Here is a 25,946-nt window from a genome sequence, read left to right as displayed (position 1 = left end):
GGACTGGAGGGGGACGGGAGAGAGGCCCCCCAGGCCAGCACGGTGGCCCTGACAGGATGAGGAGAGGGTGTGGAGGGCAGGGTGCAGGCTGGGACAAGCTGCGGTCAGACACCACCTCCTCCTGCCCGGGGAGGGCACCCACAAACCTGGGAGGAAGGGACCTGCCTGAGCTCCCAAAAGTGTGATGTCTGCAAGTTCACAGAGCCCAGGCCTCAGGGTGCTGCCCCAGCACCCACCAGAGAGCGCTGGGTGCACAGCGCCAAGTGGGGGCCAGGGGAGCCCCCAGGGCCTACCAGCAGGGCTCCCCCCAAGACCTGGCCAACTTCTCCAGTTTGCAGGCCATACGCAGACTGGTCTTGCCCACAGCAGCCCTGGGTGGGCAGGCCAGGACCCTGTCCCTGGCCCTCCTCCTTGCTCCCAGCACAGTTCGCCCGCTGCCAACCCCTCACCAATCACCAGATACACCCCCCCCACCCCACCCCCACCCCGCCTGGCACGACCCGCTGCAGAATTCGAAGAAGAGGCGCCAACAGGGAGGGGGCTGAAATCTGGGCTCAGAGGCTGGTGGCTGGCGAGGGTCAGCGCCGCCCACGCCCCGGGAGCCGTCCTGGCCACCGGAGTCTCTCCCCGCGCGGATGGCAGGCCGGGCACCCTCCCCAACTCGGGGAGAGGTAGTAAGTGTAGGGCTCGGAGCCGCGCAGCCCTGCCGCCGGGCGGTGGGTGGGTGTCTGCTGGGGACTATTCTTAGCCTCCACTCGCTTCGCAGAGGGCGCCTCCGCCCTCCCGGTCCCGCACGCTCAGGGCTCACACGCCCGGTCCAGGCACCTGCGCCTGGGAGAGCCCGGCTGGGGTCCTCCAGGAACCAGGCGCCGGAGCGCAGGGGGCTCGCGAGGGAGGCGGGGGGGGGGGCGCTGCGGGAGGAGCCCCAGCGACAGGCTGCCCGCACCCAGCCCCGCGCCGCGCGCTCGGCCGCCTCCCCGGCTCCTCCGGCGGCGCAGGGAGCCGGCGCCCAGCCCTTACCTATGGTGGTGATGACCGTGATGGCAAAGTAGAAGGAGCCGGCGAATTTCCACTGGACGCCGGCGCGGTGCGGCTCCGACTGCAGGATGACCTGCTCCAGCTGCCGGTAGTCCTCGCCGCTGATGTTGTACTTCCCCTTGAGGCGCGTCTCCTCCGCCTTGAGTTTCTCCTCCTCCCGCATCTCGTGGTCCGACTCCAGGGCGTCGAAGACGGCGGCGCCCACCAGCAGGTAGGTGAAGGTGCAGACGATGAGGGACAGAGTCCGCACGTTCTGCCTCTTCATGGCCGCCAGCAGGGAGCCGGCGCGGGGGGCATGTCCCGCAGGCTCGCAGCCGCGCGCGTCCCACTGCAGCGCCCGGCCGCCGCCGCCGCCTCCGCCGCCGCCGCCGCCTCCAAGTTGTAAGCGGCGGCGGCAGCAGCAGCAGCAGCGGCGGCGGCGGCGGGGAGGCGGGGGGCGGGGAGGCTGGGGGTGCCCCCCTCCGCCGGGGCCGCCACAGCCGCCGCCACCGCGAGGCGGCCGGCGGGGCAGGGGTGGCGCGGGCCCGGGCTCGGGCGAGAAGGCGGACAGGCACAGGAGGCTGCTGGAGCGCCGCGGCCAGGCGTCCGGGAGCCCCGACACCCTGCGCCAGACCCGGCCGAAGCAGCCCGCCCCACTGCGCAGGGCCATGCACGGCGGCGCCTCCGGGCACCGCGCGGCCCTCCGCTCCCCGCCCCCCGCTCCCGCCGGAAAAGCAGGGGCAGGAGCGGGAGCGCGGCCCGAAGGCAGCCTCCGGGGCCTGCGCCCCTCGGGGTCCGGCTCCCGGGCGGCGGCGCCCCGCTAGGAGCCCACAGGTTGGCGCGCGCCCGGCGGGACCTCCTTCTCCGTTTACCTCTCCGCGGCCCCCCTCGAGGGGGTGTGGAAAAGTTTGCGAAGTGCCGGCGTCTCCGGAGTCCCCAGCCGGCGGGGAAGGGGCCGGGCAGGTGCGGCGGGCGGGGCAGCCCGAGGCCCGAAGGTCCGAGCGCCCAGGGCCCACCCGAGCACGCAGGGACGGGGAGGGGCCCCTGCCGGGCGTAGGCCGGTCCACGAAGTTTGCTCCGCTCAGCCCCCGAGGCGCGGGATCGGGGCGCGGCCTCCGGGCGGCAAAGCCCGCGGTGGAGCGGCCTCGGGGGCGGCCGGGAGGCGGCGCGGTGGCGGTCGTCCAGCCCGCTTCTCCGAGGGCGGCGGGCGCGGCGGCGGCGGCGGGAGGGGTCCCGCGGGCCTCGCGGAGCTGCAGAGCGGGCGCGGGCGCATCAGCCGCGCCGGGGTCGGGGCCCTCCGGCGTCCAGGCGTCTGGGGAGGCGGCTGCGGCGCTGGTCTGCCCGGGGCGCAGCGTGCGTGCGCGCCGGAGGGAGCCCGAGTGTGTGTGTGTGTGTGTGTGCGTGTGTGTGCGTGCGTGTGTGTGTGTGCGCGTGTGTGTGTGTGCGCGCGCGCGTGGCAGCCCCGCTCCGGCGGGAGGGCCGCGGGGGGCGGGGGCCGGGCTACGCGGAGGCACGGCCTTCCTCCTCTCTTCCTCCCACCCCCTCCCCCCGCAGCCTCCGGGGCGCGCCACCTCCCGCCTGGTCCCCGGCCAGCTGGCGAGGCGGCCGCGGCAGCTCCCGCTGCAGACCCAGCGCGGCGCAGGGTGCGCACGGAGGGAGCGGGAGGGGCGGCCGGTGCCGGGAGGGCGGGGGCGGGCGGGGGACTAGGTGTCTGGGGAGTGAGGGTGGAGGCGGAGCCAGCAGCAGGTTTCAGCGCGGAGGCTGGGAAGACCGGCGGCTGCTGGGTCCTGGGAGCAGGCTCCCTGCGAGCGCGCGCAGCCGGGCGGGGCGGAGAGTTTGCGGGACCGGGGCTGGGGGAGGAGAGGGGTTCAGCCGGAGAAGACAGACCGGCGGCTTAAGGGAGAGCAGGCAGCCGGCCGAGGGCGGGGCACCAGCAGAGGGGGCCGTGTGCACCCGGGAGCTGGCAGCGCGCGCGGTTCCCCAGGGCCAGCTACCTGGCGCCGGCGCGTGCCACTGGCGGGGGGCACCTCCTCATCGCGTGGTGGGGTCCCCAGGGTCGCCTCAGCTCCCTCCAGCGGCTCAACCGGTACCCAGAACCTGCCGACCTGAGCGTTATCCCGGAGAGCGCCACTCTTGGGGTCCGGGCCACACCCTCTTTCCTCCCAGTGGCTTTTCCCAGAAACACTCCTAGGTTCCCCCAGGCTGGGCGCGGGGTGCATCCGAACGCCACCGGCCCCTCCCCTGTTCTCAGAGCAACGCCAGGCCCCTCTCCCGACCAGCCTGGGACTGGACGCGCGGCCCCCCTCCTCTGGGGCGCACTGACCCCTTGGTCCGGAGCTGAGACCTCGCCTGGCTCTCCCCTTCCCACGTCAGCCTCCTCTGCCCGCTTCCCTCTGCTCCCTGCAGATCGTCGAGGGGGGTCCTTTCACCACGGGCCCCCTAGTCTCTCGGAGCTCGAAATGGGCAGGTTGAAGCCGCGGAGACACCCACCACCCCGGGCTCCCCTTCTCTGGGCCAGGCCTTGGACCGGCCAAGGAAGAGATGGAGACTTGGGGGGAAGGGGCGCCCCCCGGCGGCGGGCGAAGAGCCGGGGCAGAGGTGGACGTGGGCGCTGCGAAGTCCACGGGGGATCAAATCCAACCCTCGCGCAGCTCGCGGGCTGCGGGCTGAGGGCGCTCGGGCCCCTCTGAGTCGCCCCCGCCCCTCGGGCCGCGCATCGGCTCCCCGTCCGCAGGGACTCGGAGCGAGGCTGGGGACCCTCAGCTTCACGGAGGCTCCCCGGCTTTCCACACATTTGAGGGGCTCGCGAGTGCGTGCGCCCCCGCCACTCCGGGAAAGGAGGCCCGCGCTCTGTTCAGGCCGCGAGGTCTCCACCGGGTCCGCGGGCTTCCTGGAGCGCCAGGAGGGAAAAAGGGGGCGCAAGTCCCGCCCCAAGGCGCTCCCCCTAGAATTCATTGTGGAAACCAGGCCCCTGCGCTTGCGATGGGGCCCGGCTGCCGGTGAGTCACCGCGGGCGGGCGACCAGGATTCCCAGCGGCGGGTGCTTCACTGCGCGGCGGCTCGGCCCACGACGGAACCCCAGCCGGGCTCCTGGCCCGCAGCGGAGCCACCCTGAGTCACGGCCGTCGGACCCCCGCCGTCCGGAAGCGCTGGCCGCGGGGCGCCGCCAGGGGGCACTGGACTCCGACCCACAGGTCCGCCCGCTGTGAGCCAACCTGTGGGGGGTGGGGAGCCCGGCGCCCGCGGGCAGGTGCGGAGCGGGGCGGGGCGCTGTCCACCAGCAGAGCCCACACTGTGTCAAGAGCCACTTCTCCGGGGTCGACAGACAGCCTTCCAGGAAAGGAGCCGCCTTCCGCGTCCTGGAAGGGACCTGGGAGCTAAACTGGTGCAAACCGCTGCTTACAGATGGGAACATTCCAACCGAGAATCTGTGCCCAGGGACACGGGCAGTTCGGTCTACACCCTCCGCCAGCGCTCCTTCAAGGCCCCAAGTCCCAGTGCCACGTCCGCCACAGACCGCCCCCGAATGCCGGTCTCCCTTTTCTCCCCCCTCCAACTTGGCTTTGGACTCAAGAGAAACAAGGCAGGAGCCGGGCCTCAGGGCAGAATCTGGGGGGTGGGAGCGGAGGGTGCTCTGGCCCATCAGCCCCCACACTCCCCTCCATGCCCCACACCCCCTCCGCGCCCCACACCCCCCTCCGCGCCCCACACCCCCCTCCACGCCCCACACCCTCTCCACGCCCCACACCCCCCTCCGCGCCCCACACCCCCCTCCGCGCCCCACACCCCCACCCCCTCCACGCCCCACACCCCCCTCCACGCCCCACACCCTCTCCACGCCCCACACCCCCCTCCGCGCCCCACTCCCCCCTCCGCGCCCCACCCCCTCTCCACGCCCCACACCCCCCTCCGTGCCCCACACCCTCTCCACGCCCCACACCCTCCCTCCACGCCCCACACTCCCCTCCACGCCCCACACCCTCCCTCCACGCCCCACACTCCCCTCCACGCCCCACACCCCCCTCCGTGCCCCACACCCTCTCCACACCCCAACACTCCCCTCCACGACCCACACCCTCTCCACGCCCCACACCCCCCTCCCCGCCCCACACTCCCCTCCGCGCCCCACACCCCCCTCCGCGCCCCACACCCTCTCCACGCCCCACACCCCCCTCCCCGCCCCACACTCCCCTCCGCGCCCCACACCCCCCTCCGCGCCCCACACCCTCCCTCCACGCCCCACACCCCCCTCCGTGCCCCACACCCTCTCCACGCCCCACACCCTCCCTCCACGCCCCACACTCCCCTCCACGCCCCACACCCCCCTCCCCGCCCCACACTCCCCTCCGCGCCCCACACTCCCCTCCGCGCCCCACACCCTCTCCACGCCCCACACCCCCCTCCGCGCCCCACACTCCCCTCCGCGCCCCACACCCCCCTCCGCGCCCCACACCCTCTCCACGCCCCACACCCCCCTCCGCGCCCCACTCCCCCCTCCTCGCCCCACACCCTCTCCACGCCCCACACCCCCCTCCGTGCCCCACACCCTCTCCACGCCCCACACCCTCCCTCCACGTCCCACACTCCCCTCCACGCCCCACACCCTCCCCTCCACGCCCCACACTCCCCTCCGCGCCCCACACCCCCCTCCGTGCCCCACACCCTCTCCACGCCCCACACCCTCCCTCCACGCCCCACACCCCCCTCCGCGCCCCACACCCTCTCCACGCCCCAACACTCCCCTCCACGCCCCACACCCTCTCCACGCCCCACACCCTCTCCACGCCCCACACCCCCTCCACGCCCCACACCCCCCTCCACGCTCCACACCCCCCTCCACGCCCCACACCCCCCTCCACGCCCTCTCCAGGGCCCACACCCTCTCCATGCCCCAACACTCCCCTCCACGCCCCACACCCTCTCCCTGCCAGGCTCTCCTTCCATGGCCTTGACCTACAGGTAGAAGGCGGCCTCTGGCGCAGAGCCTGTCCTGACACCTCCCTTGCACCCCCAGAGCTCTTCCCCAAGGGGTTCTGTTAGCCTTGATGGCTGTGACAGTCCAGAAAGGTCAGGCTGGTCTCTGGGGGGGGGGGTTGGGGGGGACACCCCAACTCCAGCTCAGCCTGGAAGTGGATTCAGAGCTCAGTGTGGCCAATCTGAGCCCAGGATGCCCCCTACCCACAGTGATTGACTGGGTGTGGCTCCCCCCTCACCCAATGGGAGCCCTGGGAAAGCATTGCTAAGAGGAGCCGAGGGTGGGAAGGAAGCTGGTAATGAGGGTGCAGGCCTGGCACCCAACTGCGGAAGCAAATGTCAGCGAGATCTCGGCTCAGGCCACGGGCTGGTGCCTGGGAGCCAGCCGCCTGTGGGCTCCTCCCCCGAGGGCCGAGGGCCTGCGTTAGGAAACAGATGGGCCTGATCAGAGAATAAGGGCCTCCAGGCTCGGTCACTCTCCCTGCCTGCTCCTGTGCTAGGTTCTTCAGACGCTGAGTCCACAGCCCCACCTCCGAGGACTGCTACCCTGTCTGCCCGCAGAAGCCTGTGGGTTACTGTCCTGGAGAGGGTTGGAGGGCCTCGCCCGCCAGCCCAGAGCTCCTCCCACAGCAGCTCTGAAGGCAGAGGGCGGCGCTCTGGGACAGGTCCCCGCTGACACCGGGCACCTCCACGGGCACCAGTCAGCGCAGGCCCCGGGCAGGTTCCATTTGCTGGAAGGAGCCGAGTCTGCTGGTCCCAGGACCCCCGACGCCTTGGGCACGGCCCAGGCTTTGCCATATTAATGCCTACGTCTGTGAAAACGGGCAGAGGCTGACAATCATCGTCCCCATTTTACAGATGGGGAAGGTGAGGCACCGAGTCCAGGGGTCAGAGGAGCTGGAATGAGCCTGCCGTCCCAGGCCCGGTGGCGGATTCCAGAGGGAAGCACAGGGCAGCCGGGCAACTGGGCCCACGCAGACCTCCCCTGCCTCCTCTGGGGATGAGAACGAGTGTGTCACCAGGAAGGCTGTGTTGAACGGAGGGCAGGACCTCTCAGAGCCTGCCATCCACTCACAGGCATCGCGGGCCCCAGGCAACAGCGCTCCCCAAATTCATGTGACCACAGAGTCTGCCCAAAGTTGGCCTCAGCACCAGCTCCTGGGTCCACTCTTGGGGAGCCACTGGCCTCGCCCAGAGAGCAGGGCACAGGGAGGCAGGCCACCTGGGTTCCACTTCCGCCTGGGCCCTCAGACAAGCCCACGCCAGTGCAGTCCTTGTGGCCTCGGCTCCTGGCTGGGCCCTGCCTCCGTGGAGCTTCCCCCTCCACCTGCAGCCAGAGCCCCTCTGAACACTGACCCCGCCCTCCATGCTGAGAGCCCCCAGCGCCTCCTGGGCATCCTCGCCTCACACCTCCCACCTTTTGCAGGCTGTCCCCTCCTTTGAGGCCAGGACAGCGCCCCAGTGCCCGCGCACATGCGTGCCCTCGCTTATTAGAGGAAATGTGATTAGTGGGTCTCAGGTTGCTGAGTGGGGTCTGAACCATGCCTGCTCCATAAATAGCTCATCACGTCCGGAGCCCTGCGCTGCCAGACCCAGCGGGCGACTGGCAGAGGCATCTGCAGCTGACAGCTCCCAGGGGCTGCTGAGGGCCACCGGCCCAGCAGGAGGGTCTCATTAACAGAGTCCTGAGTGCAGGGTCGATAAGGGCGGGGGGGGGGGGCGTTCCACGACCAGGCAGAGGGGGCAGGAGGGCCCTTCCGAGCTCACCACCCCAGCCCGAGAGAACTCGGCATTCAGAGAGAGGGGCACTGTGGGACCCAGCTAGCTGCTTTCTTAACATTAACAATCATCACTTCATAGATAAAAACAAAAACTAAAAATCTTCACCCGACCGGAGTGGCTCAGTGGTTGAGCGTTGACCTATGAACCAGGAGGTCACGGTTCGATTCTTGGTCGGGGCACAGGCCCGGGCTGTGGGCTCGATCCCCAGTGTGGGGCGGGCAGGAGGCAGTTGAGCAATTCTTTCTCATCATTGGTGTTTCTAGCTCTCCTCCCTTCCTCTCTAAAATCAATTAAAAATTTTTAATAAAAAAATAAAAACCACCGCTTACTGGGACAGCAGTAACTGCCCCACCTCGGGCAAGTGGCCGAGTCTCCATGTTGAACTTGGTCTGCGGCGGGGTTCCCTCCAGTGGCAGTGGGGCGGGGGGGGGTGTAATACCTGGACAGTGCCGGCACGGGGGGAGGGGCGGCGCTAGGAACCTGCAGCAGGTGTGGGGGCCTGCACAGAGCAGCCGGTCCCTAAGGCTCACCCCCAAGCTCTGTTTCCCCCCGCCCCCCTGCCCGTGCAGACAGTCCAGGTCCTCCCAAGGCCAAGTGAGGCCCCCCCCCCCAGGCCTCTCTCCTGGCCAGTGAAGCACAGGAAAGAGGCGTCCACACCTGGCTGGACCCTCTCCCACGTGCAGCAGGCGCTGTCCTCTCTCCAGCTGACTGCCCACCGGCCGCGGGAGCGGAGCCAGTGCCACAGGCCGCACGCAGCGGGGACCCGCTGCTCGGCCAGCTCCCTCCGGCGGGAGCTAACTTTAGCCGGTCACATGGCGCGGTGCCTGTGCCCAGAGCTCGCAGAGCCCTGCGGAAGGTGTTTAACCGTCTTCCCCTCGGAAGCCTGGCTCTCGCCTCTGCCATTTCCACCTTGTGTGGCAGAAGGTATTTTTGCAAGCGCAGCCGAGGTGGCAGCGACTTCACAGCGTGAGGCTGCGCCCTGTGCACGCCGCTGCTATTTCGGGGACTCGCAGGTGTGCCGTTTGTGTCCTGACGGCCCGGCCACCCCCAGGGAGGGAAGAGGGGCAGGTGCTCCAAGGCCCGAAGGTCCCTGAGCCCAGGCCCCAGGTTCCTCCCCGAGGAGGCCTGCCTGCCCCGGGCTGGGCTGGGCAAGGCCTGGGCCCCACGCACACAGCACCGTGGCCTCCCTGAGCCTGTCCTGTCCGCAGTGTCCCCGGCAGCAAGAGGGCTCCGGGAACATTCGTTGAGGCCTCAGGTCGAACCCGAGGCTTCCTCCCTTCTGCTCTGCTCTCTGCCAGGTTGGGGGTCACAGGGGGCGAGGGGGTGCTGGTGTCTGTAGCACAGGATGCTCAGGAGACCCATGGGTCACGTGGGGGCTGCGGAGCCTCACTCAGCTTAGACTAGGGGACCCCAGGGGGCTTCCCAGCAGCGAGGCCTTGCCCCCAGCCCCTAGCTGTCCCGCTCTCTGTTGCTCTGAGCTGGAGCAGACAGGCAGCCCCGAGGATGCGCACTTGCAGATGGTAGAGACGACCTCCCGGGGCTGGGAGGAGCTCTGGCCATGGGTCTCCTTCCCTGCTCACCTGTGAGGGGCCTTGGCCCAGAGAAGCGGCCGAGCGGGGAGGCCCCGAGTCACTGTTAGCAGGGCCGGGACACCGTCCAGCTTCGGGCCCCTGAGGGTGTCCAGGCAGCCTGCGTGGCCCAGCCACCCAGCTCTGGCCCCAACACCCACGAGCCAGCAGCAAGGCCGGGCTGTGGCGGAGCAGACGCTGGGTGGGAGAGTGCACAGCCCTGGTCAGGCAGCGGGCGAGGCGGGGCTGGGGCTGCGGGAAGATGAGAAAACAGTCCCCGAGAAGCGCTGTGGGCGGAGATACCTGGGTGCGGGCTCAGGCCTGCCTCCAGGAGAGAGCATTTGAGCTGCGACTTCAATGACACGTTGGGAGCCAGGGAGAGCATCCAGGCAGAGGGAGTGGCTGATGCCCTCAAGTCATGGGACGGATCTTGGCTGGTTCAGTGAAGAGCAAGAATGCAAAGGTGGCTGGGGTCAAGATGAGGTCAGAGGTCAGGGCTCCAAGGCCCCTAGGAGGATAGGAGGCGGGCGGGTGGGGGGCTGGATCTCACTTGTGCCCCAGGAACCACGCTGCACTGGATGAGGGGGAGCCGAGTCACAGCGCCTCCCTGGGCGGGGTGGGTCCCCCTCCTGCTGTGTGGGCCTTGCAGGGCCCAGGGCCTCGGTAGCCCTCTGACCCGGAGGAAGAAAGTCCCCAGGAAATGGGTGGCCAATGAAACAATAAGGACCCAACTCTGATGACCCTGAGGCTGGGCTGCCACCAACCCCGAGGCCATGCTGAGGGTCTCCCCTCGGGGGGCGCTAGGCCTGTCAGGACGGGTTGGGGTGAGTGGGGTGAAGTCACAGCAGCTTTGGGTGCTGTCTGGCCCTCAGCGCCCTAGGATAGGCCTGGGGGACACAGCGTGACTCCCACAGCACCAGGAAGGGTCCCCAGTCCCCCAGGGCCTCCCCAGACCCCCCCTCCCCCCCGTGCCTGCAATCCCTGTAATGGTGGCTGACTGAATCACTCTTTTTAAAGATCATTTTGCTCTTTACATCGATCTATTCTTCATCACAAACAATGCCTTTTTGCATTAAATCTAAGAGAGGAAAATATAAAGCAGCAAAAGGAAAAGCAACAAGCACCTAAGCTGCGCCCCCCCCCCCTCGGGGGGAGTTAGACCGTTCAGCAACGGGCCAGGCCTGGAACGAGGCTGCACCCGAAGCACAGCGGCCGGTGCAGGAGGCTCCCTCAGAGTCACGTTCAAGGAAAGGGGTGGCGGGTAAAGTTCAGGGACAGCCAGGAGGGCCCAGCGAGGAGGCAGAGAAGGGGAGGCCCTGGAGGAGAGGCAGGGGGTGGGCTGCTCAGTCAAGAACTCGGTCTGCAGGTGAGGCCAGGTGCTCACACGTCACAGAGCAAGGCGCTGTGGTCAAGGGGCTTCCGTGGCCTGGCACCAGCAATACTGTCCACGATTCAGCCCCAAGTGCACCGCTCCCCTGGGGGGCCACCTCGACCCATAGACCGTCCAGCCATGCCCCTCAGACAGCGCACAGGGAAAGGAGCAGGGGGAGGAGCAGGGGGAGGAGCAGGGGGAGGAATGGGGGGAGCAGGGAGAGGAGTAGGGGGAGGAGCAGGGAAAGGAGCAGGGGAGGAGCAGGGGGAGGAGCAGGGAGAGGAGTAGGAGAGGAGCAGGGGGAGGAGCAGGGGAGGAGCAGGGGGAGGAGCAGGGGGAGGAGCAGGAGAGGAGCAGGGGGAGGAGCAGGGGAGGAGCAGGGGGAGGAGCAGGAGAGGAGCAGGGAAAGGAGCAGGGGAGGAGCAGGGGGAGGAGCAGGGGAGGAGCAGGGGGAGGAGGAGGGGGAGGAGCAGGGGGAGGAGGAGGGGGAGGAGCAGGGGGAGGAGCAGGGGAGGAGCAGGGGGAGGAGGAGGGGGAGGAGCAGGGGGAGGAGCAGGAGAGGAGCAGGGGGAGGAGCAGGGGAGGAGCAGGGGGAGGAGCAGGGGGAGGAGCAGGGGGAGGAGCAGGAGAGGAGCAGGGGGAGGAGCAGGAGAGGAGCAGGGGGAGGAGGAGGGGGAGGAGGAGGGGGAGGAGCAGGGGGAGGAGCAGGGGGAGGAGCAGGGGAGGAGCAGGGGGAGGAGCAGGGGGAGGAAGGGGGCGGGAGCAGAGATGGGCCTCCCACCCAGTCTGTGCCTTTTCTGAGAGGAGCCTTTCAGCCCTGAGCTCCTCTGTGGGCTCAGCTCTTTGTCCTCCCCACCCCCTGCCCCTCCCACCTCGCCCTGTGCCCTCTCACCCATGTCCTCCTGGTAAATTTCTTGGGTGTTCAATTGCATCTCAACATCTGCCTCTTGTGGGACTCAGACTAACACAGGGGCATTCAGAAATCCACCTGAGCCCCCAGTGAGCCAACAAAGAAAAATCACAGCTTTGAAGGGGCCCAGAGCCAGCGAGGAGGGGAGAAGCCAGAGAGAGAGAGAGAGAGAGAGTGAGAGAGAGGAGGGAGGTGGGACTTGGGAGGTGACAGGGTTAGATGAGGACACAGGGCGGGGCCCCTGAAGGGAGTTCAAGTTCCTATGGAAAGAAGGGACCAGAGCTCACTCTCCAGAACATGAGGACACGCCTCGCCGGGAGAGAGCCCTTGCCGGGTCCTGGCCCCGTGACCCTGGCCGTCCAGCGCAGGACTGGGAGAGCGAGTGCCCACGGGCAGGCCTCCAGGCTTGGCTCTGGGAGGGCCCCTGAGCCGACAGCAGGACCCACATTTGTGAAGTGGAAAACTCAGGGGCTCAACATTACAAAGGCTTCTGCTCGCTCCTGTGAGCTGACAGGCAGCTCTGCTCTCTGAGGCTCCTCTGAGACCGGACAGCTGCGCCCCTGCCCTGGCTTCCAGGATCCGGCAGGGAGGGGGACCCCACAGCTCTCGCCAAGGTCCCGGAGACTCCGCCCAGAAATGTCCCACGTCACTTCTGAATACATTTTGTCGGCCAAAGCAATGCCACGTGGCCCAGCTCGTGGTCAGCCCAACCACGTGTCCAGCAAAGACCTCGCCCAAGAATCCGGCCCAGCCCAGGTGTGGCTCACCTGCGAGGACACAGGACACCGTCGGAGCTGCACTTCCTGGGCCCTGGCCTACCCCCGCTCTCCCCCGCATCCTCGAACCCTCGCGTGAGGGAGACTCGAGAGAAGACTCAGGATGGGAAATTAATGAGACAGGATGGAGCCCACAGAATGAAGAAAGATGAAGAGGGAAGGGCGGCGGTGAGCGGGGCCTTGATAGGTGGAGAATTAAATCAAAATGAATACGGATAGACCTGTCAGACCCTGCCACCTAATGCTTAGTAAGGGCTCCCGAAATAGAAGCTCCTCCTGGGAGGGAAAATTCCAATGATGGTCTGCTTAGAAAAGTCCTAGCTCAGCAACCTCGCAAGGTCTGGGCAGGGGAAATTTACAGGCTCTCTCAGGGCCTCATCCCTGAGGGCGGGGGAAGGAAGAATTCTAGAAATTCTCACACTGGGCAGAGGAAGAATAATCAGGGGGAAATAACGTGTCTTACTGTGTGAAATAGCAGGCATCTTAGTATAGAGAAATCTGTGTCTGGTTGCAGGGATGAGGAGGGTCTGGGTGTCTGCTCAGGCGCCACAACAGAGTCCCAGGGACTGGTGGCCGGCACAGTGGGCTTTTGCTTCTCACAGTTCTGGGGGCTGGAAGCCCAAGGCCAAGGGTCTGGCAAAGTAGGTTTCATCCCGAGGTCACATCTCTTGCTTTGCGACTATCGTCTTGCCGTGGGCTCCCGTGACCTCTTCTTTGTCCGTGCTCTGGTGGGGAGGGGCAGGAGTGAGCTCTAGTGTCTTTTCTTATGAGGGCACTAACCTTATCTGATCAGGGCCCCACCCTTATGACCTCATTTAACCTTGATTACTTCCTCAGGGGCCCCATCTCCAAGTACAGTAACACAAAGGTTTGGGGTTTCAACATGTGCATTTTTGGGAGACACAAACATTCAGTCTGTAACAGAAGAGCATAAATAGGGATTCCTAATTGACAAAGAAAAATATAGAAGGAACTGTAACTTGATCAAACCATCAAAAACGAGGAAGAAACGATATAAGATAAATAGCCAACAATAGGAAGTATGTTAAATATGTGAGTTACCATCTTAAATGGAAAGATGTGGACTCTCCAGGAGAACAGCCAGACCTTGTCATACTGGGTTCTGAAGAAACACAGCCAAATATAAGCTGTTTATTAGAAATACACTTGAAGCAGAATACTGTAGATATTTAGATGGCTGGGGAAATATTTGCAAGGATAAAGCAAGTGAAAATAAAGTAGAACTGGCAGGTACTAATTTCAAAAAAGGTTAAAGATACTTACACGTGATAAATGAGAACATGCTACAGTAGAGGGATACACAGTCAGAAGCCTGCATTTATAAAAGAAGAAGAGCTAACTTTTCAAAGCAAAACCTATTGGGAAAGAGAACTTGATAAAAAAAAAAAAATATATATATATATATATATATATATATATATATATATGCATAAGAGAGACAGCTGCTCGTTTAGATCAAAAATGGACAGAAGTGTTAGAAATGAAGTCCCATGTATGCAGTCCCCTGTATGCAGTCCCCTGTATGCAGTCCCATGTGTGCAGTCCCATGTATGCAGTCCCATGTATGTAGTCCCATGTGTGCAGTCCCCTGTATGCAGTCCCCTGTATGCAGTCCCCTGTACTGCAGTCCCAGGTATGCAGTCCCCTGTATGCAGTCCCAGGTATGCAGTCCCCTGTATGCAGTCCCAGGTATGCAGTCCCATGTATGCAGTCCCAGGTATGCAGTCCCAGGTATGCAGTCCCCTGTATGCAGTCCCAGGTATGCAGTCCCCTGTATGCAGTCCCCTGTATGCAGTCCCCTGTATGCAGTCTCATGTATGCAGTCCCAGGTATGCAGTCCCAGGTATGCAGTCCCCTGTATGCAGTCCCAGGTATGCAGTCCCATGTATGCAGTCCCAGGTATGCAGTCCCCTGTATGCAGTCCCCTGTATGCAGTCCCATGTATGCAGTCCCCTGTATGCAGTCCCAGGTATGCAGTCCCCTGTATGCAGTCCCAGGTATGCAGTCCCATGTATGCAGTCCCCTGTATGCAGTCCCCTGTATGCAGTCCCCTGTACTGCAGAGCCTCGATCAGAGCCTGGTGTGAACAAATCAAATTGCTCGTAGTGATGTCAGGGACAACTGGGAGCGCGATGTGGGTGGGGCCTTAGGAGATCGCAGGACATCACCTCTCCGGGTAGGGCTGGGGCCACGGTTACCAGGGACGCTTCCTTCTCTCCGAGGAGGGAAGCTGAGGGATGGAGGGGTGGAATGCAGGAGGCTGACCTCTCTCACTAAGACCTCAGTGAGAAACAAGCCTGGCGTCATGGCACAGCTACTGAGTCCCGGTGCTTTCCTGTACCTTTGACATTTTAAAACACCAAAGTAATAACACCAGAATAACGCAGCCCACACATGTGGTTGTGTGTGACACACACTTTATATGTTCTCAAAGAGCGAATACATGGTCATATGCCCACAGTCCACTGGTGAGAGGCAGGATCTGGCAGGTCAGCGAGGAAACCTTACCAAGTTCAAGGGACACACAAATGCAGCTGTTCACAGGCCTCCATGCTCTGGCCACGCCCAATGCAAGGAGAAATAAAGAATAACAGGGACGCCCCAAACCCTCCAACTACTTGCAAATACAAAACATTCCTACATAACTCTTGGCTCACAGGGAAAATCAAAGGAGAAACTGCTGGAAAACGAGGGAAAGGAAAAGCCTTGGGTTAGGACACACAGGGGAGCCCACGGCTCGGGAAGGCGCCCACGGCTCGGGAAGGCGCCCCCGGAAAGGCCTTCACCAGACACGGGAAGACTAGCCATAGCGCCAGCTCTTGTGCTTGGCTAGAAATTAGGGGAAAAACAACAAAAGAAATGAGAAAGAGAAAATTCATAAAGGTAAGTGAAATTGATGAAACAGGAAAAAAAATTAAACAGTGGAAAGAATACGTAACTGCAAACGCTTGTTCTTTGAAATGGCTAATAAAGTAAAAACAACCCTCGTGAGTCTCATTGCAGGGCACGAAGAGCGAGAGATGGTAAAATTAGACAAGATTAGGAATGAAGGAGGCTGACGTACCAATATAACTACAGATACAGGGGAGATAAAAATAATTATGAGACTGTTGCCTGCAACTCTGAGAAACCTCGGGGACATGGACAGTTTCCTGGTATCAGTCAATTACCAAAATCAGTCCAAGGAAAAAATTGAAAATGTTAATAGACCAATTACCATAAAAGAGATTAGGAGGTGACTGAAGATTTATCGGGGAAAAGGCACCAGAATCAGACAGGCGCACGGCCGAGGTGCATCTAATTTCTGAAGGTCTAATCCTGTCGGTGCTATGGAAACTATTTGGGGTCATGGAGAGAGATGGGAGAGAAACGCCCTTGTTCACCCTGCGCATCTACAATAACCTGAGTACAGGTAATACAGAATAAGGGGACTGCAGGCCGATGGCACTGAGGAATATAAATAAAAGTTCCTAAAATAAAATGCTAGCAAATAGAATCCAGCAACGGACATAAAGAACAATACCTTACCCTTCAGGTTTCCTGCAGGAATGCGAGTGTGGGAGAGGATCCTTGGCCCTGGGGACACTTTGTAGGCATATTGTCACTCCTCTTCTCTGAGCGTCTCTTGGGGAGACAGAGTCGGGACACGTTAGGCAATGATCAGGGGGCTCAAAAGAACAGGACTGGACAGAGCAAAGACAGTCGAGGAGCCTTAATATCTGTCTGGTCGCCAACGCCACGATTTCACATGGAAACCGTGTGGGGTTTATTACAGAACAGGCTCCGAGTGGTCATATTGTTCCAACACCTTATCAACGATTCCATAAAACCAATTCCTTTCTGATCTGAAACCCACCGAGGGAGCAGCTGAAAGCATTCGCCTGTTTTTAGTTGCGCCCCGGTGCCCAGGACCTGGTGCTGAGCGTGTGGTCCATCGCACAGCACAGAATCTTGACCATCTGCAGGGAGTTGGTGTGATTGGCAGAGGCCTGGAGAGGTGCGGCGACTTCTGAGAGCACTCAGATGGCGAGGGCAGAGTCCGGATCTGAACCCTGCCAAGACCGGCCGCAGAGCCCAAGCTTTAAATGGCACACGTGGAAGCCACACGTGGAAGTCCCCCTCCCACCCCACCCTCAGTGACTTGCTGGCTCACAGAGGAGTTCCAGTCGTCCATGTACCCAAAGCCAGGGCCACGGAATGAACGCTGGGTTAGGTGTCAGGAGGCCTCGGTTCTAGCCCCTCTCCTGCCACCAGCTCACTCACTAGGTGGCTGGACCATGACTTTGGCCTTCTCTGACTCAGATGCCTTGAGCAGCCTGTCTCTGCAGAGCCGGCCTCGAGGCGCTGTCCATGGTGCTGAAGGCCTCCTGCCCAGGGCTCCCACTTCACTTCCCCGTCTCCAGAGGAGCTGGCCTGGGCAGCTGCCAGGGACACAGTGTGATTAATCAGCAGGTTTGAAAATGGCAAACTAAATTCTAAAGGTGGACGCAGGGAAGAATTCTTTATTGGTTCGCTGAATCGGTGCCAAAGGATCTTTTTTTACCAAAAGCCATGTCTTTGACAATTCGCATCACCTGGGGCTGACTCAAACATCTCAATTTTTGGAGCGAGGCATGGAATTAAGTTTCCACTGCCCAGCAGAATAAATGGAACATCATCTAATCCCCAAGCTCCATTTGCCCCTTTCAAGTCCCATCCTTCCCCTTCACCCACAGGGAATCGGCGCTAAATTTTGTGTCCGTTGCTCACTTTTTGTTTCTACAGGATTTTTTTTAAGCAACTTGTGTATGGAGCCTTAATAAATACATGGGTTTGCTTTGGGGACTCCGTATCATTGAAATCAAGCCACAGGTATTCTTCGGTTGCCTGCTTTAGTCCATCAACGCTATGCTTTTGACGAGCACCTGTGTTGTTCCGTAATCACCACCGTATTCTGTTCTGCTACACAAATCGGCCACAACGGAGTGACGCGTTTCATTCTTAATAGGGCACTGGAATTACGTCCTTTTCTCCTACTATGAACAATTCTGCCATAAGTGTTCTGGGATGTGGCTCGTGTTGGGCAAACCACAAAGTATTTGTTAAGATATGGAATGGTAGTGGGGTCACTGGGTCATAGGATATGACCAGCTCAACTTTGTTAGGCCTGGTATAGACTCCTGGTGCTCACTGCACCCCATTCCCCCTCCTCTCTACAGCGGCCAGGCCCCGTTCGCAGCCAGGCGGGGCCTGTAGTTTGCTCTTCTCTATGGGTTGTGAGCAAAAGTGACTTACATCATTTCCAGTTTGAATAAGCTCATTAAAGTGGTAGACCCTCCTCGTACTTCTCCCCGTTTGTGACCTGTCTTTCCACCTCTGTTATGAAATCTTCTGAGGAACACAAGTTCTTAATTTTAATATAATAGAATTTATCATTTTATGATGTGGTTTTTGTGTCTCATTTAGGAACTCTGTTTCTAACCAAGGCCATAAAGCTACTTATCATGTCTTCTAAATGTTGTATAATTTGCCTTTCACATTTAGGTCTTAACCGAGAATAGATTTTCGTACACGGTGAGTAAAGGGTCCGAGGTCTCCCTTGCCCACATCTATCCGATTACTTTCCCAGCACTATCTAAGGAAGAGCCCAGCCTCTTCCCTGGCACATGGCCGCAGTTCACACATCCCGTGTCCATCTGCACATGGGTCACTTCTGGGTTTTCCATTGGTCCCTGTTCCGTGTGTTTACCATTGTACTACATTTCCACCTGTTCTTCAAGAGCATGTTGGTTATTGTTGGATCTTTGCATTTCCACATAATCAGCTTGCCAAGCTTCACCCAAAGAAATTAAGCTTTTTATTACTGCAGCACTGAGTCCATAAATTAATATGGCGAAAATTTACATCTTTGAGACAGTCTCCTAACCACCCACTTAGATCCTCTTTAACGTCCTCCAAGACACTGTTACCTCTTGGTCCATGAGGGTCTTGCACATTGAAAATGTACTCTTGGGTGGTGCATCCATCTCCTATTGCCACTGTCACCACTTAGCGGCCTACACAACACAAATGTCATACCTTACTGTTCCGGAGCCAGACGATAAAAAGGAGTCTCTCGGGGCAAAAGTGAAGGATTCAGGAGGCCTTTGTTCTTCATGGAGTTCGTAGCGGGAATCCCTTTCCTGGCCTTTTCCAGCTTCTAAAGCAGTGGTTCTCAACCTTCTTAATGCTGCGACCCTTTAATACAGTTCCTCATGTTGTGGTGACGCCCAACCATAAAATTATTTGTGTTGCTACTTCATAACTGTAATTTTGCTACTGTTATGAATCGTAATGTAACTATCTGATATGCAGGATGTATTTTCATTGTTACAAATTGAACATAAATAAAGCATCGTGATTGATCACAAAAACAATATGCAATTATATATGTGTTTTCCGATGGTCTTAGGCAACCCCTGTGAAAGGGTCGTTCGACCCCCAGCAGCATCAGGCTAAATCCCCATGCTGCCCCCTCTGGTTCTCTTCCCAGGGCGCCTGTGACTATCCTGAGGCCCCCTGGGTGATCGCGCTGTTTTAAAGTCAGGTGATTGGCAACTTTAATCTTTCCTGTGCCTATACTTACTCTTCGTCGTCGGACACCCACAGGCTCTGAGAATTGGGACGTGACCATCTTCGGGATGCCCTTATTCAGCCAACCACAGAGTCTACCTTTTTTTGTAGTTCTGTAAGAGGGAGCCCATTTCATTTTCTAGTCATTTGTGCTATAAAAATGCGATGGCTTTTCTGTATAGATTTTTGTATCTGACAACTTTGCTAAGCACCGATTGATTCTAACAAACCTGTGGATCCTTTATGTAGTAGACAACACACGATGTCAATAACGACGGCTCTGCTTCTTCCTTTCCAGCCCGTGTGCCTTCTGTGGGTTCTTGTCTTTGCGTTTCCGTGCTGGCCTGGGCCACGCACACATGTGGAGACAAGCATCCTTGTTCCGTTCCTGCCTTAGAGTGCTTACAACATTTCAACATTGAGAAGAATGTTTGACGTATGTATATTTTTTATATATATCCCTTTATCAGGTTAAAAAAAACTCTCTAGACCTAGCTCTCTAGGAGTTTGTTGTTGTTTTTTTTTTGGGGGGGGGGTGAAGGGTGATATCGACTTTTATCAAGACTTCCCCACATCTACAAGAATGTTCATATGATTTTTCTTCTTTAACTTGACAATGTGGTAGATTATTAACATCCTGTCCAATATGAAACCAACCTTGCATTCTCTTTGTACAACTCGACCACGATATGCTACCTTTTTCACATACAACTGAGTCTGTTTGCTAACATTTAGATTCAGATTTTTGCCCCTACATGAATGCATGATTTAGCCTGAAATCTCCTTTTCTAGGCTGTCTTTGCAAAGTTTGGTATCAAGGCCATACTAGCCTTATGAAAAGTAACTAAATATTTTCCCCTTTTCCCACATTCAGAAATATTCTGGGCACACTTGGATTTTAGTTTGTTTGTTTCTTGAATTAGAATTCACTGGTAAAAGCAATCTGGGCCTAGAATTTCCTTGACAAAAAGATTTTTAACTACTGAGTTGATTTCTTCAATGGCTTTAAGATTACTCAGTTTTTCTGTTTATTGTTATTGAAAATTTTAATGTTTATTGTGTTTTCCAGAAAATTGTATTTCATTTCCGTTTTGAAGTTTATTGGTGTAAAGTTCTTCATAATTTCCTCTTCTAATATCCTCCCATCCTTGTCTGTGGTATCTGATGTCCCCTCTTTGTTTGACATGTTGCTATTTGTGTCTTTTCTATTTTATTAATCCAGTCAGAGGCTTCTTGATTTTATTAGCCTTTTCAAAAAACAACCTTTAGCTTTTTGCTACTGTGGGTTTTTCTTATTTTATTAATTTATGATCTTATCTCTATCATATTCTTCTCTTCTCGATGATCTTTCCTGCCATCTTTTTCAGCACCTGGGGATGGCTAACTTTCACACGTTCCTCTTGGTAATATAAGCATTTAAGTTTATAAAATATCCCTCTAAATACTGATTTATCAGCATCGTACAGTTTTGATATATACTTCGCTATTGTTCAATGTCAATATTTCCTGCTTTCCACGGCGATTTCTTCTTTCAACCCTTAGTGATCTAAAAGTGTTTCCTAGTTTCCAAATCCATGGGACTTTTATAATTATCTTTTTGTGGCTGATTTCTAACTCAAGCATATCAGGTTCAGAGAATGTATGTCTGTGATAACAGTCCTTCAACTACATGCTGGGCCACAGCAAATCTCAACATGTGTGCTTGATAAAAATGTCTTTCTACAGCCGTTGAGTGAAGTATTCTATAGAAATCCCTCAGATTAAATGTGTTGGTTGAAACTTTCAAATCTTTAACACTTTCTGTCTCCTTGATCTTTCAGTTACTGAGAGAGGTTTGTCTGTTTCTCCTTGTAATTCTATCAGGTTTTACTCTATGTGTTTGAGACTGTATTACTGGTTGCATGTGTATTTGGAGTTAGTATAGCTTCCTGGCGAGGTCACTGTTTTTATCATCATGATGTAATTATTTCTCGAAGTCATTCACATTTTGCTTTAGACATCCTTTTCGTTAGGATTCTTCTGGAACATCTTCTCCTGCCATTCTGTTTCAACCTCCTCCCACATGCTTGTCTTAGCATCTCCTGTAAATAGCATAAGCCTGATTTTTGCGGTTGTTGTCTAGTCTTTTATCTGGGATAGTCTTTTAATTTATTGTAAGTACTGACAGACTTTATTTCGACAACTCGTTTCATAACCACTTCTGGCTACTTTTCCACTGGGCTTCACGCTTCTCAACTACAACATAAAGATAATAGTACCATTACCATTACAGCGCGGTTTTGTTTGTTCTGCCATTTCCATCTATTCATTTGGTCCATTTTTCTTTCTTTTTTTTTTTTGTCTTCATTTGGATTGAATAATTTTTTACCTTATTTAACTTTTTGAAGCATCCAGTTTAGAACTTGTGCATGCACTTTCTTACTTTCTTAATGGTTACCCCAGAAACTGAAGTTCTGTAACTAAAGCACAAAAGCTTACGTCTAAGTTAATTGATATCTTTATCCTCCTCCCGAGCCTTTGAAATGAAAATTAAAGCACCTTCGCGCTCCTTGACTCCGTCTTCCCCTCACTAACGTGTGTTATTTTGCTGTACATGTTAGGTCTGTGATGTTTCCACTCGGTAATTCATGCTGATGGTGATGACTGACAGACAGTGCTGGTTCAGATTTACCCAATTGCTGTTGTCCTTCTTTCCTGCATTTCCAACAGTCAGATATTGATTCCTTCTGCCTGGAGTTTATTCTCTAGAATTCCGTTTAGTGAGGCTTTGGTGGCGGAGAGCCCTGGGTTTTGTTTCTGTAAGAATGTTGCTGTTTCACCTATTAGAACCTGTTGGTGTCACTCAGATGTCACTCCACTGACATCTGGACTCTGCTGTGGCGGACGGAAAGTCAGCTATCAAGGTGCCACCTCTTTAGGGTGGTCTGCCTTGTCTTCCAGCTCCTCAGCAATCACCCCTTCACGTCTGGTGTTTGGACTCATATTATGATGAGTCTATCGTGTATGTTCAATGTTATGCTCCGCGGACTTGGTGGGGCTTCCGGAAGTGTGGGGTTTGTCCCATCAGTTCTGAGGGTCTCAGTCATGCCCCTTCCCATCCTGCCTCTGCTCCGTCCTGTCCTCTCCTCCAGGAACTCTGGCGATGTGAGCGTCCTCACCCTGTTGGCTGTGGGTTTTTAGTCTCTTTCATATTGTCTGTCCTCTCTGAGCTGCATTTTTTATAACGTCGCCAGCTCTATCTTCCATTCACTCGTCTCCCTCGAGCTGGGTTTAATCTGCCTTCAATGCACTCATTAAGTATTTAATTTTAGTTCTGTCACAGTTACGGGACTTCCACTTGATTATTTTTGTGATGCTCTCAATCTTCACCCATTTTCATCTTCTTTGTCATTTTTGTGACATAGTAAGGCACTGATTTCACAGTCTGTCTGAGGAAGCCGGTGCGTGGTTCTCCTTCAAGCCCGGTTTGCTGCCTTTGTTCTGCCCTCACACATGATGCACTGTTTCCTTGTGTGTTTGATGATTTTCTTTCTTTTAGAACTGAATTATTCATTTGCCTTGGAGATTTGGGACAGAAGTGGCTTCTTCCAGAAAGGATGTGTTTACTTCTGCGAGCCGTCTGCTGCGTGGCGGTGGGGGCGCTGGGTGTCTGGGACCACTTTCAAGTTAACGAAGGACGCGGGGCTGGGGGAGTGTGGCCTGGGACTGCAGGTCACGGGAGGGCCAATTTGGGTGGAATCAAAGCGTGGAGACCGGACAGTTCTATTTCCACTCTCTGAGTAGGGAAGGGGGCATTTTCAGTTCACCCCTGACTCAGAGTAGAATCCTTTGGGTTCCCAAATTAATGGGGTGCAGCCTCCCCTGAGCTTCCCCACCTGGGTGGGCGTGGTTCGCTCCTCCCCTTCCCAGTTCTGTGAGGATGGCAAGCCGGCACCCCGCCCTCTCGGGGCTTTGCCCACACAGGTCAGGCAGGTGCTCTTACTCCCCTGCCGCCCGCGGGTGCGTCACCACGTGTCTAATAGAAGTGCCATCACTCAGTCGGTTTCAGGAGGAGGCTTAGTCTGTGCCCCAGTCCATCACGGTAACACCTTTGGATCTTTACTATTTGCCTTAACCCCTTAGGCCATGGTTCCGAGGCCCAGGGTCCAGGCGACCACAGGCTCCCCGCCTCCTCTCTGCGCCCGGGGCCCAGGCTGGCGCGAGCCACCAGGAGGACGGGGCTCCTAGGCTGGCGGCTCAGAGGCATCACCTGACGCTGTGTCTTTCTAAACCATCCACAGGTCCAGCCTCGGCCCGAATGCAAACAGCTCAACGTGACGTCACGGGCTCACTCCCTCGATGGGCAGCCCCTCTCCCCGGAGCCGCTGTGCGGAAAGCGCCTGACACTGCCCCTCGTGACCTGGTCAATGAGCTGCGCAGAGTGTAAGGAAACAGTGAGGGCGCGTGGCCAGCTTCCCGGGGACAGTGGTCAGACGCGTGGCCGGGAGGACAAGGAGGCGCGGGAGGGCAGGCGGGGCCCAGCGTTAGCTAGTGAGGACCTGCTATCACGTGTGGGCACGTCAAGGGGATGCAGGCCAACCACTAGCGCACATGCCCACGAGGCAGTGCTCTGACCGCCATCACGCAGATGACAGCAATGCGGCTTCCTGTCAGTGATGGTGGGAGGTCCCAGAGCCGGCCAGGGGCAGGCCTGGGCTTCCGCGCCTCAGGCACCTTCTGGTTCCCCGCTCTGCCGGGTGAATTCTGGGCGACAGTGTGACGGCCGGGTGACTGCGGGCCACTGCAGGCCGAAGGGAACAAGTGTCAGAGGGCAAAGCAACGCCGCCCGCTGCTGAGGGGAAAGGACGCCGAATTTCGGGCTGTGCTTCCTCGGCCTCAGGGGGGCTGGGCCCCGGGCTGGCACCCGGACGCCGCCTGCCTGGAGGAGGAATATTAGGAATAACCCAGCACCTGACAACACGCAGGAGATGCACGGAGTCGGGCCGGTGCTGCGAGAAGTCAGGGCTGCCGTGGGGTCAGCGGGAGCCAGGGGCACTGGGGGACACACCGGTGCCTTCCCAGACCCTGGCTGGAGGGGCTGACTGCCATTATTGAGCGCCAACTGTGTACAGGCAGAGCAGTGGCCCTTTGCCTGGGCTCCCTCATCGGACCCTGGCACCACGGGGCTGAGCTGGACTCCACCCAGCCCGAGGCCTCCTGCCTGGCGTGTCCATCCACAACCTCTGTGTGTACGGCGGGTCCAGGATGGGACGGCCCAGACTCGACCCTGTCTGGGGAGCTGTGGACACACGGTCACAGGGCCCTGGAGAGTTCTAGTGTCCTGAGCAAAGGGCTGTGGCCACCTCTGCTGGAGAGTCCTCTTCGGTCCCCACCCGCCACCTCAGGGCTGCTCTCCTGTGGAGCCTGGAGCCACAGCAGCTGAAAAGACTTTGGGATCCTTGGGTGGCCGGGCCCCTGCACACGACACACCACGCCCACCCTGTCCCACAGCAGCTGGTGTCCGCAGCTCAGTCAGTTCTCACACTGCCTACCAGAGTGGGCACAGACCGCACACACAGGTCAGGGCTCGGTCCTACTGGCCGGCCCCAGCTCAGACACCAGCGCAGGTGCAGGCCCCCCCACTTCTAACAGCCAGCAGTGTGCTGGGGTTCCTGGCCCCCCAGGCCTGACAGTTGGCTATGATAGAGCCCAGAACTCAGACAAACACCTACTTACATTCCCAGGTGACCACAAGGGGCGTGACAAAGGATGCAGGTGAGCGGCAGATGGAGCAAAGCACAGTGAGGTCCGGAGGGGTCCAGGGGCAGGTGCTTCTGCGTCGCCCGCGTGACCGTGAGTGCGTTCACCAGGAAGCTCCCCGCAGCCCAGGTGGGCAGGGTGGGTCCCGAACCCAATCCAGGGCAGACAGGGCGGGGTGGAGGCTCCCAGCACCTAAGCACGCTGGTCCTTCGGCGACCAGTCCCGTCCTGACGCCACCAGGGGCCCACCCAGGGGCCCACCCAGAGTCACCTTGCTGGACAAAGACACTCCCATTGCCTGGAAATGCCAAGGGATGGCGGGGGGGGGGGGGGTGCTCCAGGTCAGGAACTAGGCAGGGACAAATGTCAATTTCTTCCTATCACATCCGCCTGCCTCGGCAAAAGCCCACTCCCTGCTCCCTGCCCCAGGATTCCCTGGGACGTCACTGTTGGGGACACCCCAAGGCAGGGGTCGGGTCATCCTCCTAGCAAGGGTGGGGCACTGGGGGCCGGGACCGAGGAACGAACTCCGGGGACACACAGGCCAGTTCAGCCGCCCCTGGCTGGGGAACTCTCTCCCTCCAGATTCCCCTGAGGATTTCGGGGGCCAGGGTTCCTGTGGCAGGGCCCCTCAGGGCTCCCTCGCTGCCCCAGGGGAACCCCACTTCCCAGACGGACTGCTTGAGCTCGTCCTGTGCAGGCTTTGCTGTGCAACCTCTAACTGAGCCCCTTCCTGGGCCGCTGCTGGGCCAGGTGTAGCCAAGGCCCGGCCTCCCTCCTGCCCTGAGCCAAGGGGAGGGAGGGCTGCGAGGGCGCAGCTCCATGAGGGGCGAGGCCTGGGACGGTGGAGGCGGAAGGGGAGGACAGGCGCCACAGCCCCATGGCAGCTCCGCAAGCAGAATAAGGGCCTTCTCTGGGCGCACAGCCCCCACCTGGCCGGGCTGTACCCCTGCCTCCCTGCGAGCACCTCTGGGCAGCAAACAGCCTGCCAACCAGCCAGCCTGGCCTGGGAGACCTGGGCATGGCCCCAGAGCCCCAGAGGGACTGTGGACAGTGTCACAGGGTGAAGAGACAGCAAGAGGCTGACATGGCCAGCGCCACCTTGGGGACTGGGGACCGGGGTGGGGGCCGGGGACCGGGGTGGGGCTGGGCCTCGTGTTCTGAGCCAGGCCAAAGAAGCACGTGTAGAAGGGGCTG

The 25,946-nt window shown here is 59.0% G+C and overlaps 1 protein-coding gene and 1 long non-coding RNA gene across 2 annotated transcripts in view; one reads left to right on the top strand and one right to left on the bottom strand.

Annotated features, from left to right (window-relative positions):
- KCNK9 (potassium two pore domain channel subfamily K member 9) overlaps positions 1-1,303 on the bottom strand; it is a gene marked incomplete at its 5' end in the record, with an annotated part of 37,281 nt that extends 35,978 nt beyond the window's left edge. The window contains one exon of the mRNA XM_081111711.1: positions 1,021-1,303. Coding sequence (XP_080967837.1) covers positions 1,021-1,303 — 283 coding nt within the window. The remainder of the gene's footprint in view (positions 1-1,020) is intronic.
- Positions 1,214-24,672, top strand: LOC308533644. The gene is made up of 3 exons (XR_013997108.1): positions 1,214-1,249; positions 19,310-19,447; positions 23,292-24,672. It is a non-coding gene; the product is annotated as an uncharacterized lncRNA (long non-coding RNA).
- Positions 24,673-25,946: the final 1,274 nt, after the last annotated feature.

Source organism: Myotis nattereri (assembly GCF_964212035.1).
Source record: "Myotis nattereri genome assembly, chromosome: 17".
NCBI classification, from domain to species: Eukaryota; Metazoa; Chordata; class Mammalia; order Chiroptera; family Vespertilionidae; genus Myotis; species Myotis nattereri.
Note: the sequence above shows the minus strand (reverse complement) of the source record. Positions and strands in the feature narration are given on the sequence as shown.